Source organism: Sphaeramia orbicularis, chromosome 11, assembly GCF_902148855.1.
Source record: "Sphaeramia orbicularis chromosome 11, fSphaOr1.1, whole genome shotgun sequence".
Lineage (NCBI taxonomy): Eukaryota > Metazoa > Chordata > Actinopteri > Kurtiformes > Apogonidae > Sphaeramia > Sphaeramia orbicularis.
In genome coordinates, this window is record NC_043967.1 from 1,803,233 (window position 1) to 1,822,378 (window position 19,146).

Below are 19,146 nucleotides of genomic sequence, written 5' to 3' on the forward strand. Positions count from 1 at the left end.
TTTGTGAATCATGTGAGAAAAAAAGATTCAAACTTTGTGTGATTGTTGAAAAAAAAAACAAAACGACTCCGCTGCTTCTCTGGTCAAAGAATGTAAAGTTCACATTTGTAGTATCAATCTACACTATTTGTTTTAAGGGAAAACAGTCCTGTAATACAGTTATCTTTTTCCTTCACATCCTCACCAAAAACTAACATCAGGTCTTGTAGACTTTGGTGTAGACACCAACCTCTGTACAAGACATTCTTAACCTGGTCTCAGAAATGGAGACTGACGGTATGTTTGGGTGATATGTAAAAAAAAAAAAACATAGTACCAAGAATTTTTTTTTTTTTTTTTTTTAAATTCATGTCTGGTAATATCAATAGTAATTGTAATAAATGTCAAATCATTACATTTTTAAAGTTCAAAGGCTGGTTTTTGGTCCAAAGAGAAAAATGAAAAAAACAAAAGGTTACATGTAGCTTTAAATTAATCATGTAAGATGAAAATATTGTAAAAGATGCAACAAGATGAAAATGGAGTAAACATGGACAAAAACAAAAATGTCATAAAAAGACACAAGACAGAAATATTGTTAAAGTTAAACAAGATTAGAAAATTGTAAAAGAATCAACAGGCTGAAAATGTCATGAATGATGCAACAAGATGAAAATACCAAAATGAAATGAAAATTCTTAAAGGTGAGGTAGGAGATCCTGGAAAAATGGTTTGAGCAAGCTACATTTTGAAAATACACAATTCAAATTCCAAACCAATTTTCTTCAGACTTCCCTCTGAAGCCGCCTCCCCCCCCGCCACACACCTAACTTAGCTAGCCAAGCTCTGTCTGGCTCTGGCTTTGTTTCCTGTACAAGTGCTCGAAGCCTCTGAGAACACGCGATTCGTGCATGAAGAGGGGTTCGTGCAGAGGGGGGAGGGACAAATGGCAGTTGAGTTTGATAGACAAATCACCGTTCAATCATTTCAATGGGCCGGTTGAAATGACTGGATGGTGTTTTTTCAGTCCTGTCCATTCCACAGGTGACTCAAAATTTGTATTATTGTGTTAGAGCATTTAATTAATTGGTTGCAGTTGGGGTGTGAAGGGGATTTTAAGCAATATAGTAAAAAAAAAAAATGCTCCAGGAAAACATCTCCAACCCTACCTTTTGTTACTTAACAATTTAGTTAACAAGACCCAAGATGAAAAATGCCAGAAGAGATGAATCATGGTGAGAAGAGACCTGTAGTCTCTGATATTGACAGTTAATGTTTCCCTAACTGAGAATATGAACAAAATAAACCCTGAAGACAAAACAAAAATGTATGCATGTCAAAATCTCCTGAGTCTTAGTGCATTAGCATCAACATAGTGAAAAGAAGTGTTGGACCTTAACAAAACACACACATGCTGCACTAAGTGAAGGCCTTGGTCCTGCATCACCAAGGAGAGAACTGCTAGACTTTTACCTTGCATGACAAGATGTTGCCAAAAGCAGAGAAAGTGTCGTAGAGAGCCTTGTTGTCAATAGACTTGTCAAGATTCTTGATAAAGATGTTTCCGACGCCGCTTTTTCTCAGTGAGGGGTCACGCTGGGACCACATGATGCGCACAGGCCGTCCCTTGATCACATCAAAGTTCATGGTGTCCAGTGCACGCTCAGCTAAGGGGAGAACAGGGACAGGGGTATGAGATGGATGAACATTTAGGACGTGTAACAATACACAGTACTATTAGGACACTAAACTACACTTAACTAACATTTAAACACACAAACCAAAACTGCTAAGATAAACTGACCTGTAATGAAATATGCATCAATTCCTTATAGGGATGGGAATCGATAAAAATTTAACGATTTCGATTCCATTATCGATTTTGCTTATCAATCCGATTACTTATCGATTCTCTTATCGATTCTCATTGGGTGAAGAAATAAAAGAGTACAAACAGGTGTGTTTGCATTAACTGTCTTTTATATTGCCATCTCTGCACAGAAAATAGAACATATACAGTATGAACAAATAATAATAACAGATGATGCTGGGCCCGGTTTTCGGGGGGGGGGGGGTACAGTGAAAGTGAAACTACAGACTCTTTACTAATTCCTCTCTTGCCGCATTTCTACTACATGGAACTGGTTCGACTCTGCTCATCTCCAGTTGTTGTGCACCTCATTTCCTTTCCCCTACCTTCGGAAACTTGTATTTGAGGGGGTACGACGTTTGTTGCCCGCACCGGAACCGGAATTGGGCCCGGCGTTCACTCTGCCGCTACATTCACAAGCGCCGCTAAGAAGCGTATCAAATATGTGACATTCCTGTAAATGAATCACATGCTGTGGACAAATGTTTGAGCAGATTGGAGGGATTCCACCCTTCAGAAGAAATGGAAGCTTAGACAGTGTTCCAGTGGACCTGGTGTGGTCTGTTTGGACCTGGTGTGGTCTGTTTGGACCTGGTGTGGTCTGTTTGGACCTGGTGTGGTCTGTTTGGACCTGGTGTGGTCTGTTTGGACCTGGTGTGGTCTGTTTAGACTTGGTGTGGTCTGTTTGGACCTGGTGTGGTCTGTTTGGACCGTTTCTGCCTCAGCACCATGTTGGCAACGTTCTGACCAAAACAATGCAGCGTACGCGTGATGTCATCACGCATATGCAACGAAGGTGGAATCGATAAGCAGAATCAATAAGCAGAATCGTTAAGCAGGCAGGCAAATGATTCCAAGGAATCAAGCTACTGGGATCCAGTTCTCACAAAGAACCAGTTCTCGATTCCCATCCGTAATTCCTTACTTTCCCGAGGGCTCTGCCAAAAGGATCAATTAAGTTCTATCTAATCTAATATGCCCACAAATAAGTGTTTATTGGTGTACTGAATGATTTGTTTTGCTCAATTCTGACCAACCACTCTCTGTGAGAATTCTCACTCTTTGAGTTATTCCACCCCTGAGCTGCATGGAGCAGAACACTGAGTTGGTCAATCAGTGTGACCAGCACACAGGCACTCCTTGCACCTGGGTCAATAAAAGCCCATCCCAAAATGTGCACCTTTGTCACAATGCCACAAATGTCACAAATATTGAGAGAACGCACTATTGGCATGCTGACCGCAGGGATGTCTGTGACAGCAGTGTCAACATGCCATTAGCCGGTTGAGAAGTCGATTCAGAAACATCGGCAGCATTGTGAACCGTCCACATGCAGATGACCACGTGTGACCACAGCCACAGGATCAGCACATGTGGCTCCAGCACTTCCATGATCACCTCCAACCAGCCACTAGGACAGCTGACGAGAACATGGGACTGATCAACAGGCAGATGTCATCTCAGACTGTCTGAAACTGCCTGAGGGAGGCAGACCTCCAAGCCCACCGACCACACTGGGGTCTTGACCTGACTGCAGTCTGTCACCGTAACGGATGGACGGGTGGTCAGTCCGTCATGGTGACCGACTGACCAACCTTTTACACAGCAGACCTGCATTCCAGAATCAAAGGGGTGGTGATGCAGTGCAATGTACATTGTCATGTATAACTCACGCGTCGGAAATACCTCGAGCATAGCAGTATTGCTAACCTCTCCAGAGTCGGCCAGTCTTTCACTGTTCCACAAATGTTACCATTGATAGAGTCCTTCGCCTGAAGTGACAACAGCTCACAGATCTTGGCGTCTCCCCAGTTCGACATCTTTCTGGTCACACTGATATGTTTGTTTACTGTGCACAGTGCTCATTTTTAAATCCCCCTGGCATGGGGGTTGCACACACAATACATCATCAAAACATCACACCTTGGTTGTGGAATGAGTGGTGTTCCTTTTACAAAGCGTTCCGGATCATGATTCCCCGTTTATCATGGCTCTATTACTACCTCCAGAGGCGTTACAGAGCCATGACAGAGGTGGGACCAAATGATCCACCATTTTATTTACACAGACATCCTTCTGGAATAAACGTGAAATATTCCCAGAACAGAAGTGCTATGTAAAAGGGGCTAGTGACACAGTTGGTCACAACACTGTCAATGGTGCCTCTGTAGAAGGTGCACATGATGGGGGCTGGGGCTCGGACTTTTCTCAGACGTTGTTGAGCCTTCTTGTCCAGTGATGCGGTGTTGTTAGTCCAGGACAGGTCCTCTGACATGCACACCCAGGAACTTGGTGCTGCTCACCCTCAGCAGAACAATCGATGGTCAGAGCAGCGTGCTGGGTGTGCGCTCTCCTGAAGCCCACAACAATCTAGTTTGTCTTATCCACGTTAAGAGAGAGATAGTTGTCTGCACACCACATGGCCAGGTGGCTCACCTCACTCGTGTAGTTTGTCTCGTTGCCATTGCAGATTAGACCCACCAAGGTTGTGTCGTCTGCAAACTTGAGCTGTGTCTCAGTATCCAGTTGTGGGTCAGCAGAGTTTAGAGGAGGGGAGTTAGCACACATCCTTGAAGGGCCCCTGTGTTCACCGTGACGGTGCTGGATGTGCTGCTGCCAACCCATACCGCTTGTGGTCTACCTTTCAGGAAGTCCAACAGCCAGTTTGACATCGAGAAATTGCATCCCCAGCTGGTCCAGTTTATGAATGAGCTGTTGAGGGATGATTGTGTTGAATGCTGAACTAAAGTCAATAAACATCATTCTGACATAGGGGCCAGATCAAGCGAAAGTGAACGTCAGTGTCAAAAATTTAATTTTCACCTATCACTTCTCAAATAGGCTCATTTTTAGTTTAAGAAGTCTATTTTACGAAACTGTTTACAAAATTTCAGAATCACATGTACAAACAAAGGTAAAACTGATTACGTACCTAAAAAGGACAAAAATATGGAAAGGCACAATAAACTTTAATAATAATATTTTTTCTTGCTTGTATTTGGAATGAGAACATACACGCATCACGTGACATAACTAGAAGGCTGTGCCATTTTGAACTTACAAGCTATTGCTTGCTATGGGCAACAGCATAGTACAGACTTTCAGCAAAGAGCCATATGTCAAGATTTAAGAGAAAAAAATGGATAAGGCAGCGGCAAAAGCAAGGGGTCCCTTTCAAGAGAAGCTCAACACAACTGCTAAGCAAAGGTAACTGGAGAAGATCAGAGATATGAAGGATGGAGACCCCTATGAGCTACCAGTGTTCACCAGCATCCAACTGGTGCACGGATCTTGATTCTCTACCACCCTGTACCTATATGAAAAGATACTAAAACAATTGCAAATGAATTTAATAATTTCTTCATAAGGGTAGGACCAAGTCTTGCAAATGAAATTGTAGAACTGGGAGACAAGGAAGGCCTGGATGAACAAATCATCAAACAAAATCCGCACTCAGTTTTTATAAATAGTGAAAATGCGATATTAAGCATTCTTAACAGGTATTTTTGCCACCAAGATGAAAACGGCAAAAGTCATCCCTATTTACAAAAATGACGACAAGCATCAATTTACCAACTACAGACCCATCTCTCTGCTCTCACAATTCTGTAAAATATCAGCAAAATTATTTGTTGCAAGACTTGATAACTTCATAAACAAACATCATAACTATACTGAGTAAACACCAGTACGGTTTCAGAACCAATAGAGCCACCTTGATGGCAGTAATAGAACTAGTGGAAGCTATTTCAACCGGCATAGACAATGGGGAATCCACTGTGGGGGTCTTTATTGGTCTCAAGAAGGCCTTTGACATTATAGACCAGGGGTCAGCACCCCTGGTCCTCAAGAGCCACTGTCCTGCATGTTATAGATGTTTCCCTCTTCCAACACACCTGACAGTCATCAGTCTTCTGCAGGACTTGATGATAGGCTTATCATTTGAATCAGGTGTGTTGGAAGACGGATACAGCTAAAACATCCAGGATAGTGGCTCTCCAGGACCAGGGTTGCTGACCCCTGCTATAGACCATTGCATAATCTTGGAAAAAAATGTAGAGGTATGGTTTTAGAGGAGTAGCCCACACAGGGTGCGATTTGTCAAAAAAACAGAGGGGGGGATGTTTTGTTTTGTAGTCATGAAAAAACAAGCACTCAACAGGTCTAATTCTTTTTTAAGTTAACAGCAGGCCCTATTACAGGTTGAACAGTTGAACATTCATCTTTAATTCAAGTGTTTAAGGACATGTAGATAGGTTTTACTCACCCTTAAATGTCCATGTGGCTTTTTCAACACTTCAGCTCTAAAATCAGCAGGAACCACAACCTGGCATACAACTTCACACACCAAATCACCTTCACATCCACAGACCAATTAACAACTCATCATGAACAAAATAACCCCTATCACTAATTTGGTCATGTGGCACCACCCGGTCCCACAGTGCAGACAGAGATGTGTCCGATTTCTGCTTTAATCCACTGGTCTGTAGACACAGATGGACACAGAGCACACAGTTAAACCAGATCAATCCATACCTTATCAACATTAGCTATTGTGACAGGATCAGTCATAATCTTACTCTGTGCACACACCACTGCACAGGCTGAGGTCAACAGAACTGTGGTAGGACACTAGGTGGTAGGTAGTTCACTACAACAACAGGCGGTGGGGGGCCAGTAGACCAAACTGCACTCCCTCTAAAGGTACAGCAGGGCCAACACCAACTGGAACACACCTCAAACCAGGTCACAGTCTAAGACTACGTTATGTCAGGCACAGGAACAAAGCCAAGATCCATTCCCTGCAGAACCACAAAATCACCAGCCTCAGAGTCTGACGAAAAAGGCAACTCTGACTGAACAATGAATGAATAATGAACCCCAGTGTCCCCCCATACCTTTATGTCCACGCTCACCCCGTCAGCCAAAGACAAACACACAGTGGTGATGAACGGCTCAAACCCTGAGCTGTCACTGGGCTCAGAGCGCAATGACACGCCATAACGCACTGACACGCCATAACGCACTGACACGCCGTAACGCACTGACACGCCGTAACGCACTGACACGCCATAACGCACTGACACGCCATAACGCACTGACACGCCATAGTGCACTGACACGCCATAGTGCACTGACACGCCATAACGCACTGACACGCCATAGTGCACTGACACGCCATAGTGCACTGACACGCCATAACGCACTGACACGCCATAGTGCACTGACACGCCATAACGCACTGACACGCCATAGTGCACAGAATGACTGGAGTTGAAGGAGCTGCACCGGTCTGACTCCTCTGTATTAGACACTGGTCTTTCTTCCTGTCCCAAAAATGATAGGCGCCTGAACTTGGTGGGCCCCTGGGCTTCAGCCCAGGTAAGCCTCGTGGATTAAGGCGGCCGTGATGGGGACATTTGCAAATTCTGAGACTGCCAACAGTTTGGTTCAGGTGAAAGTAGTGCCAGCCATGTAGACTATAGGTGTAAGAAAACTCAGTCACAACCTGCCCGTCATTTCAATTGGTTTTTAATCATTGACTGGGTTTAAAACGAAGGTATTCAATAAATATAAAAATATTAAGATAAAGTAAGCCAATTATCAGTATAAATCAAAGATTTTGCTTAGATTATATTATTTGTTTTATTTATATTATTGTTTAAAATGGTGCCATCTTATTATCTTATTACCTCCGCCAAGGAGGTGATGTTTTTGCCAGGGTTTGTTTGTTTGTTGGTTAGTTAGCAACATAACTGAAAAGTTATGGACAGATTTTCATGAAATTTTCAGGAAATGTTAAGACACAAGGAACAAATGAAAAGATTTTGGTGGTGACTGGGGGGGGCTGATCTGCCTTGGCGGAGGTCTGCGCTCTCTGAGTGCTTTTCTAGTTTTGTTTCTGCAACTTTCCTTCTTGTGAATAGGGTAAGCATAAAGAAGCTGTTGCTTCAGCCTACACCTTTTCACCCATGTTTAATATAGAATTCCAAATTGTATGTATGTAAATATTATGTTCTGTTAAATAGACAAATAAATTACTAACTAACTAACATGCAGTTAGTTACCTATCTCGTTTTTGGCATAAATTACTACACAATGTAAGAATTCAAAAGCCTGAAGTCCCTTGACAGCCATGAACAGTTTTGCTGTGGCTGGGTTCAAGGTTTGGTGATCTACAAGCCCAATGACTGTGAAAACTCTGTAGTACTGTCAAAGGTAAGCCCATGGATAGTGTAATGTTTACATGCTGTAATCCAGGGGGTAGTAATGATGAAATGCTCTCATCATTGTTTCATAGTCAATAGACAGCATCATTTATGTTTTTAATGTTTCCTCCCTACATTCTTGTTCCATGTATGTGTGCGGTGGCTGGGGTTCAGTTCTAGTTCAGTGATGGTCTGGTTAGTGTGTTGGCTGGGTTAGTGTGTGGGAATTGTAAATTGTAAATTGTAAATTAAACTAGTCGGAAACCCAAAATAATGTACCTCCAGGCCTCTATGTTTGCTGTGCCAGTTTTTAACACAGCAGTGTCTCCCAGGTATCTCAGATTGGACAGATTTTACAGTCAATTTACAAAAACAATGAACGCATTATGACCATATTTGTAGTGTTTTAGTTCCAGTAAAGTCTTTTATTCTGACTACTGAACAAAGCGACAAACTGCTGTCTCCGTGTCACAACATATTTGTGTTCATGAAAACTTATTTAAACATTTTTATCCAATACTGATCACAACTGTAGTTTAACATCATAGCTAAAACTCTATCTTTCCTTTAGTATCAATTCCTTATGAGAACACAATGTTTTGTACATTTGCTTAAAGTGAAAAAAAATGATGTTCATTTTGAGTCCTATGCCATGCAGCAGTAACTGAAGTATTTTTACCCCAAAAAGTAATTTCTGTAAACTGTGACATGTGTCATATGAAAGTACTTACTGAGACTTATTCACACATGTATTAAACATGGAGAAAAGTTATTTAGTTTTCAACACATGAACATGAAATGTGTCCCTGTGTCACCACTTGATCTGGCCCATAAGTATCCTTTATGTCCAGTTGTGAGAGCTGAGTGGAGGGCAGTGAAAAGGGCATCATTGATTGGACCGATATGCGGTCCAGGGAGGGAGGGAGGGATGACAGACTTGATGTGCTGCATGACTAGGCGTTTGAAGCACTTCATGATGATGGGGTAAGTGTGACTGGACAGTAGTCGTTGGTCTTCTTCAGGACCAGAATGATGGTGGTGTCTTTGAAGCGTATGGGAACAACAGCCTGACTGGATGTTACAGATGTTTGTGATGACATCTGTGAGTTCCTCTGCACAGTCTCTCTAAACACAACCAGGGATGTGGTCCGGACCTGGAGCTTTGCGTGCATCGATCCTGCCAAGGGACCTCCTCACGGTCGTTGGGGACAGTGTCATCACCTGGTCGCCAGGAGGGGTGGGGTCTTGTGTGCATGAGTGCTGTTGTGTGCCTTAAAGTGAGCAAAGAAGCTGTGGTGAAGACATGGTCCAAAGTATTGTAATTTCCAGTCTATAAGCCGCTACTTTTTTCCACACACTGTGAACCCGCGGCTCTAAAATGATGCGGCTAATTTATGTCTTCAGGGCTAACAATGGATCCGGCTGATGACGAAGGAAATAGAGCTGCTGCACGTAAGCTTGGCATCAATGAAGTGATGGTGAGGTGTTGGAGACGGGGTGAGTGCAGCTTACAGTCAGGTGCAGTTTATAGTTTGGAAAGTACGGTATTTCAAATTAGAGCTGCAACCTCTTAATCGATTAGGTGCTTGAAGCAAATGCAAAAATTCATAATTCGATTAATCGACTCGAATTGATTGAAGGGAGATATTCTATCGCAGTTTTCCTGAATGGAAGCTTCTTTGTGCATCACAATAAGCGTTCGTGTGAAACACAACAGTGGAAGCAATGTTTTAACAGCAAAGAAATAAAGGAAACAAAGCTTTGATTCAGGAGAATTGTGGTTGAATGATTTTCAAATCCAATCAAATTTTATTTATATAGCACCAAATCATAAGAAAAGTTATCTCATGACACTTTATATTTAGAGCTGGTCCAGACCAGACTCTCTATGTTGTTTCCCCACGTAAGAAAGTTAATGTGTTGGTATATTTGAGGAAAAAACACTCCTTGAGTCTGCATGGTTGGAATCCCCAGCCAGACAGAGAAAAGCATGTGGGGGGGGGGGGGGGGGGGGGGGGGGGGGGCTGTCTGCTGCTCACTGATGTGTTGGTACAGTTCTGTCTCACTTGTGTTGTTTCTGGAGCTGGAAGGGATGTATACAGCAACAAGCCGTGGGCCTATAGACGTAAACTCCTTCAGGTAGATAGAACAGCCGGGACCTGATAACCATAAACTCCACCAGCCATCGTTGATGTAAACTCAAAGCCCGCCGCCAAGGGTCTTCCCTCCCTGGATGAGAGCTCTGTCTGCTCAGTAGCATGTAGCTGGTCCAGCTGAATGGCACAGGCCAGGACGCAATTGTTGAGCCATAATGTTTTCTGCTGTGGGCACATGTCAGCTGTGTGTTCTCAGCCTACGACAGTGTGTTAAAAGTGGGCTCCCTAGGATGGAAGGAAACTCACACTTCTCAGAAAAGAGGCTTTTCAGGTCTGTCCTCTAGCTAAGGGCTTCAGTGCAAGCTTTTGTTATGAAGAAGGAAGGCTACATTTGATTTGATCCAGGTATAGAGTTTCTATTTGCTGCTTCTGGACAGATGAACAGCAGATGCACAGTGGTAGTGTCTGCATTCTTAAAATGGACCACATGGAGGTGTCAACATTACACTGGCAAGTAATCATCTCCCCAGATAACCAACACAGGCATTTCTGTTACAGTTTTTTTCTCTTAAAGTTATCATGCAACAGTTTGATTTTGCATCACAACATATTCTATTCAAGTTAGGTAGTGTTTCATACAACAAACATTTCAATGGTTTGTAAAGCCCTCATCTCTGCAGCTCTACATACCTGGTGTCATTCCATCAGAGGCCATTTAGATGGTTTCTGTAATAGTTCAGTGAACACTACAGTCTAAATTACCACACATACAGACAGTAATTCTCTATATCTTACTCCTATTCATTATATAATTCACTATATTCCCTGAGCTCCTTCAGTGTTAGCTCACTGCTCCTAATTGTGTGTACTATGTACATGTATGTGTTGTAGGATGGGTAAAATGCTGAGTCTGAATTTTCCTATAGGGACAATAAAGCAAGTTAAGCTTTTTATTTATTTTTTTTAACTTTATATCTGTTTTCATTACACTTATTCCTTTCATCAATTCCACTTTTCTGTCTCTCAGATTTCCCAAAAACTTAAATTAATAAGATGTCACTTCACTGATTACAGGAGCTGAAATTTCTCTGCTGTGACAGAACTCACAGGCTGTTTCAAAAGTCTGCAGAACTGAGCTCTGTGCTCATTAAAAATGCTATGACAAAGGACTGAAAGATGTTCTAAACAGTCCAGATATTTTGTTTTTATTATTAATAGTGATAGTTAACAAGACAATGTGGACAGAAAAACAACAACACATAAACAAAGAGAAACTCAAACAAATAAACAAACAAACAAACAAACCAAAAACAACAACAATGACAGAGTATTGACAAACAACAACGACAACGTCATATTACAATGAAAAAGATCATGAATATAAATAACAACTAAACACTATAGCTTGGTTAGGGGCAATAGGGAAAAGGGGAAGGGGGGGAGTGAATGAAAGTGAGAAAGAGAGAGGGGGGGAGTGAGGGGGAACATAATAATTGTTGTAATAATACAAAAATACATAATAATAATACCAGTAGCCTAATTGCTAGTATTCTTGTGGCAGAGGTAGCGGTGGAGGCAGTCACAATACAACGGGTTAAATAATTAATATTGTAACAATGTATTTGTATCAGTATTATCTGTTTTGAGTTTATATGAATCAATTTAAATTAATATGGCTATGGGGGGGGGCAGCACACAGAGCCCAAGGAGGGGAGGACACCATCAACCCCCCCTACACACACACACACACACACACACACACACACACAACCCCCAGCAGCACAACCACAGCCCAAGGACCAGACCAACCATGGCCAGTCAAAGGGTGTTCCTCTTACCCCCTGTTTTTTTTTTTTTTTTTTGAATATAGCCATAGTCTACTCCACAGTTGGACCACTCTCAGACCATTTAGGAGACAGTCTGTCCACTGTGGAGTGACTATTTCTAATTCGTAATTTTTCTTATACAAGAGATAGGGATGGATGCCTTCGAGCCAGCTACCTCCCACTGCCCTCACCAAAGACCGCGCCCATACCACCAGGGGGCTGAGGGTCAGGAGAGGCAGGTGCTAAACAGTTCTAAACAGTCCAGATATTTTTATACAATAAAGATTACTTGTTTCCCTGGTGCAAAACGGGTCATAATCACAATAATACAACAACACATTAGCATCTGCAGCAACCAGTTATGCTAAAATATGGCAGAGAGCGGGCAGAGAGTTTCACCATCAGTGCATTCCTATGTATTAATGACACCGTGATATACTATTGTCAGTGTGATACAGTATTATCAATGGTTTGATCCATGTTAGCCACCACCGACCGGATCCATACTAAAGTGATACTAGAGAAAAAGCTCTCAACAGATTGTATCTGTATAGAAACCACAGACACACACCCATGACAACCCAGAGAATATTCTTATCAATGGACAACAGAAGAATTTGGTGTGGACAGATATATAGATTACTGCAGTATCAAAGAGTGACACATTCACTTTGGAGATGTAGACATGCAGAGGGTTTCCCTTGCTTTTCAAAGCAATTAGATGCTGTCTGGGTTAAACTATTTCTTTTAGGGCGAATGTATAAGGGAATTAATTCCTAACCATCAAGTACAAAAAGTTGGAAAAGGTACAGCAGAAATTAAATGCATAATATTTGAGCAGATTAAAATCAAACTTGCTATAGCAAAGAATTGATGATGCTCCCTACTTTGATTTTACATTCATGTGTCTTAAGTGGTGTACTGTATTGCTTGGGTGTTATAAGGCAGGGCTGTCAAACTCATTTTGGTTCAAGGGCCATATTCAGCCCAATTTGAGCTCAAGCAGGCCAAACCAGTAAAATAATGACTTAATAAACTATAAATAATGATAAATCCAAGTTTTTCTTTTTGTTTTAGTACAAAAAACCCCCAATTAAATTAAGAAAATATTTACATTTTACAAAAAAGATGTGAAAAACCTGAAAAAACAGAAATTTCATTTGAAAAATTAGTGCAATTTTAACAATATTATGCCTCAACTTATTATTTATACATGTAGATTACACACAATGTTACATAAACATTTGCTAAAAGGCAGAATATTGTTAAAATTTTGAATTTGGAACTAAAATTTGAACAATTTCTACAATATTCCATTTCTTATTATTAACACAACTCCAGATCACAGTGGATCTATAAATGCACCAAACATTTAGGAACAGGCAGAATATTGTTCAAATTGCACATTTGGGGTTGTTCATCTTTGTTTTATTTACGTATTTATTTGTATTTCATTGTGAAAGAATAGTTTTGTAAATGTAAATATTTTCACAGTGTAATGTTATTTTTTTTCACTTAAATTTTTTCCACATAATTTTTCACAAAGAAAATGTGTAGTTGTCATTATTTCTGGGTTATTGTGTTGTTATTTTACTGTAGATCACATTGGTCTGTATGTGGAACCTGAACCAAAGGATTTTTGACGACCTGGACTGTTCAGGTAAATTTTTGCACTTTCATCCCGTGGGCCGGAATGGAACCTTTGGAGGGTCAGATTTGGGCCCCGGGCCGCACGTTTGACACCTGTGCTATAAGGGGTTTCTAAACCCTGGACCATAACAAAGTGCCACCATGAACATGGATGAACCAGACTGAATGAAGAGCCTGTGTACAGATGGAGAAGCTGGACAGCTGGGGTGTTGTCCTGATGTGACAGAGGTAAATAAACCTGGCACTGAGAATGGACTGGACAGCTAACAGTCCACTGCAACATGAGTGGGGGGTGGGGGGTGGAGTGGGGGGGGCAGGGAAGGGAGGAGGTTCATCTGTGGACACTTCATCCACAACATGTCGGCTGCAGTCACGTGTAGTCTGTGGAGGCTAGCTCCTGTCTGTCACTGGAACAACACACACACACACCACACACACACACACACACATACTTCCAGGACACTTACGTCCGCCGGCTGTTGGAAGTTGACATAGGCATATCCCAGGGACCTCCTGGTGATCATGTCCCTACACACCCGGATGGACAGGATGGCTCCGGCTGGGCTGAATTTCTCGTACAGCATGGCCTCGTCACATCCTGATGCAGATCCCCCACGTACAGGGAGGCCATGGGTAACTGGGGGCGCTGGGGTTCATGGTCCTTGGCTTTTTTGCAAAGTAATCAGACGAAGCTTGTTTTTGTCAACAGACAAAAAGAACTTGTGTGGTACTGTGCGCGTGTCCGGGGCAGGAGGCTGCTGCTGCGGACGGGAGCCGGCTCCAGCCGCTGCCTTAGCACTGACACTGTGTCTGAAGTCCAAACTAAAACACTGCTGCGCTAAAATGACAGTATGTAGAGTCCAGCTGTAGTTGACAGTGGTGTTGGCAGGTGACAGTTGGAGCTACTGTGGTGGACTGCCTCTGCTCAAACACCAACACGTCGACTAAATGTTGTCGTTAGGAAGCCGCTTCTGGTACGTTACCGTTCAGTCCTCGGGTGTCTACTCCAGCTTCAACCGATTGTACAAAATGGGGAAAAAATGATTTTTTAGTTTTTTTTATGTTTTGAGATTTTTTTGTATTTTTATTTTTTTTATAGAATGTGTGCCGAGCGAGCTCAGAGCACACGCGCACTCACACAGCACTAAGAGCCGGGGTGGAGGGGGCGGAGCTCCAGGAAGTTGAGAAATATATGACCTATGACGCGTCATCAAAACCGACCAATTATCTTTGGCATAGTTGAAAAAGGCAACAAACGGGCGTGGATAACTTTACGCATGATGATGAAATCCTGTCAAAGGGCTGACAGTGTCAACGGTAGGATACTGAAAAAAACAAAAAAAAACAAACGTAGGATACTGAAAAAAAAAACAAAAAAACAAACGTAGGATACTGAAAAAAACAAACAAACAAACAAACGGTAGGATACTGAAAACAAAACAAAACAAAAAACAAACGTAGGATACTGAGAAAAAAAAAAAAACAACAAAAAAAACGGTAGGGTACTGAAAAAACAACAACAACAACAAAAAAAACGGTAGGGTACTGAAAAAACAAACAAACAAAACAAAACAAACGGTAGGGTACTGAACAGTTTCAAGTACGAAATAACATATTTAGAATATCTATAACAAAAAGAGTTTCTAGCATCCGGCTATTTATAAACACGTCTTTAAATAGAATGACTGTTGCATTTATTTATTAATTTTGTTAGATGTGTTATTTTATTTATTTATTTTTGGTTTTGTATTCTTATTTATTATTTTATACTATTATTTGTCTATTCTGCTTTGTGTCTTTAAATCAATGCATTATTTTCTTAAATTTATTTGTTCAAATGCTTTTTCCTTTTGACATTTGTGTTTGTTTGTTCAAATGTATGTATTGTATACTCAAATATGTTCAATAAAGTTGGGGGAAAAAAAGAAGTACAAAATAACACGAAAATAAGCCAGAACATTGCTCATTACTTATTTTAATTTAAAAAGTCTTCTCTGTTGCATCTCTGCTCCTGTACGTTAATTTAAAATGCCTAATGATTTGCACTGTATTGTATTTGAATGTATTTTTTGCCTCTTGCCCTACATATCCCCTGATTTTGTACTTATTTTATTATGTTCATTTGTATTACTATATTATTATCCTCGTTGAGAGTTTGTAGTTTTTCACAAGTTCAGTTAAAAAAAAAAAAAAAAAAGTACAAAATAACGCATTAACATACAACTACTCTTGATATTGATGTTTCTAGACTTATGGACAAAATATTGTGACACATCATGGCTACAGCTCGCAAGATGTCTTGGTCAGGCTGATTTGAGATATAAACATCAGTATTTCGTGAGCTGTGAAGAACTTTAGAGAGAGAACGTTTACAAATCAGGTCATGATAAAAAATAAATAAAAAATCAATGTGAGAGAAACTGAGGCATTTTGGAAGCAAAGATCATTTAAACAAAAGTAATCGAGGCACGCAATGATATTTATCACAATATAAAACAATATTATGACATAAAGTCATTAGTTTTTTGTAGCCCAGTTAGAAAAGAAACACCTGGATTCAAGGGGGTCCCAATACTTTTGTCCATATAGTCTGTCTGTCTGTGGACTACAAATGAAAAAACAGCCTCTGGAATAACTCTGGCGTATTTACAGCAATGTCAATTAATGTACAATATCCCTGTTAAATAAACTAATAAAGCAAATAAATAAATAAAATGGAAAATTCTCAAATTTCTCACTACTTTAATCTGCCAAAAAGCATCAGTGTGCATTTGTTGTTGTTCGGACCTCTTGTTATTTTAGTGGAGGACTCCTGTCCAGTTCCAGTTGCTTTGACGTGTTGTCATGTGTCTGTCTGCAGAGGGCAGTGTTGAAAGTGAAAAACAGTTTTAGCCTCAAAGTAAAAGACAGCAGTCTAACCAGCTACCAAATATGACAATTTATATCATACATGACAAAATAGCGGTCTCTAAGGACAGTGCCTCTCTGACAACTCCACTATCCAAGAACTGAAGCGGACTGGAGTAAAGAAAATTAAACAGCAACCATTTCTGTTTGGTTTCTGTGGCGGTTATTTTCATATTCACTTCAAGTAATCAGAACAATTATGAAATTAATGAGCTTGAATTGAACATCATGAAGGAAAAAAAACCCCTGAGGTTCATTACATTTCTTTAACATTTTTCTTCAGTTTCTAAATTTGTCAGAACTGAACACTGGTTTTGTGAACTTCATGACAGAAAGAAAAATGCAGATGTTGTCATGAGAGATGAAACAGTAAATAATACACAGTAAACAGTAATTCTTCAAAAAAAAAAAAAAAAAAAAAATCCTCCTAAGACCTGGGAGTTCATTCCTGTCCTTTATGAGGGACATGAGTTTGAGACCTCTTCATCAAATCCAATTCAAGTAATGTATGTGAATGGTACAATACTATCAAGAAGATGTTTCTGTGAGCTCACACATGTCAGGTGTGGCAGAGTGCATGCTCTTCTTGTAGACAGTCGATTCATGAAGGGATAGTGTTTTTTCAACAATAGGGTCTTCAGCCTCATATTTGCATATTTGTCTCATTTCAGAACAAACTCATTTTAATCCTTTCAAATCCCACTGAAAAGATTAAGATGGCATTTTACCATTCTACGCAAATTAAAACATTTAAGTACAATTTAATTTTAAAAAATAGCAGTCTGCATGAAAATGTATAGATTAACATTTTATCAATATATATCACATCCAAGTCATAATCTGAGATCAAACAAGATGTGTCCAGTACAAAGGACATCATAAAAACTAAACGAAGATTTTGAAAGAACAAAGATCTACAGGTACATCTAAAAAAAATTAGAGTATCATGAAAAGTTCAATATTTTGTCACTCATTTCAGAAAGTGAAACCTGTTATATTATATAGACTCATTAGACATACTGTGAAATATTCAAGCCTTATTTGTGGAAATTTTGATGATTATGGCTTACAGATAATGAAAACCCAAATTCAGTGTCTCAGAAAATTAGAATATTGCATAAAATCAATTAAAAAATCATATTTGAAACAGAAATGTCAGGCTTCTGAAAAGTCTGTTTATTGCTGAGATGTGAAGAAATGCAAAGATGGCGGCGCACACTAGTGCTGCGGCTCTTCACCCCCCAGTATGTGTGCACTTTTATATAGTAGTATTGTGGTAGTATTGTGTGTTTTCCGCTGGTGTTGGTCCGGTGTGTTTTCGCTGGTGTTGGTCCGGTGTGTTTTTCAGCTGGTGTGGTCCGGTGTGTTTCAGATGGTGTTGTCCGGTGTGTTTTCAGCTGGTGTTGGTCCGGTGTGTTTTCCGCTGGTGTTGGTCCGGTGTGTGTTTCCGCTGGTGTTGGTCGGTGTGTTTTCCGCTGGTGTTGGTCCGGTGGTGTTTTCAGCTGGTGTTGGTCCGGTGTGTTTTCCGCTGGTGTTGGTCCGGTGTGTTTTCAGCTGGTGTTGGTCCGGTGTGTTTTCCGCTGGTGTTGGTCCGGTGTGTTTTCAGCTGGTGTTGGTCCGGTGTGTTTTCAGCTGGTGTTGGTCTGGTGTGTTTTCCGCTGGTGTTGGTCCAGTGTCTTTTTAGCTGGTGTTGGTCCAGTGTGTTTTCCACTGGTGTTGGTCCAGTGTGTTTTCTGAAGTCCACAGTCCACACCCCCATCTACCAGGACATTTTAGAAGACTTCCTGCTTCCTTCTGCTGACAAACTTTATGCTGATGCTGATGTCATTTTCCAGTAGGACCCACACTGCCAAAGGAACCAAAAGCTGGTTCAATGACCATGGTGTTACTGTACCTGATGGAGCAGACAAACTGACCTGACCTGAACCCCCATAGAGAATCTGTGGAGGATGTCCAGAGGCAGATCAGAGACAGCAGATCCACCAATGACAGATGAGCTGAAGGACACCATCAAACCAACCTGGGCTTCCATTCCACCTGAGCAGGTCCACAGGCTGAGCACCTCCATGACAACACACTCTGATGCATGAATTCATGTCAAAGGAGGAACAACCAAGGACTGAGTTCATAGAAATGAACAGACTTTTCAGAAACCTGACATTTATGTTTAAAATATCCTTTTTTAAATTAATTTTTATGTAATTGTAATTCTAATTTTCTGAGACAGACTTTGGGTTTTCATTATCTGTAAGCCATAAACATCAAACTGTAAAGAAATAAGGCTTGAGATATTTCACTCTATGTCTAATGAGTGTATATAATATGGGTTTCACTTTCAGAAATGAGTGACAAAAAATATTGAACTTCATGACATTCTAATTTTTTTAGATGTACCTGTATTTTCCATCCACAGCACATTCTTATTCTGAATATCTAATTTTTTACTTGTCTCTGGATTTGTGTCAACAAAAATGCGCAATTCATGTATTTTAATGCCAAAAAACTGGTCATTTATTCCACTTTTTTTTTTTTTTTCTCTAAACCCACTTTTATGAACATTTATTCAAGACACTCCATATCCATGCTGTAAATTAGGTCTTTGATTT

General features: G+C 40.7%; 1 protein-coding gene across 1 annotated transcript in view; it reads right to left on the minus strand.

Annotated features, from left to right (window-relative positions):
• The window catches only part of pabpc1b (poly A binding protein, cytoplasmic 1 b), a 31,321-nt gene extending 16,532 nt beyond the window's left edge, over positions 1 to 14,789 (minus strand). The window contains 4 exon segments of the mRNA XM_030147205.1: positions 1,453 to 1,647; positions 14,101 to 14,225; positions 14,228 to 14,263; positions 14,266 to 14,789. Coding sequence (XP_030003065.1) covers positions 1,453 to 1,647; positions 14,101 to 14,225; positions 14,228 to 14,263; positions 14,266 to 14,290 — 381 coding nt within the window. The 5' untranslated portion in view covers positions 14,291 to 14,789.
• Positions 14,790 to 19,146: the final 4,357 nt, after the last annotated feature.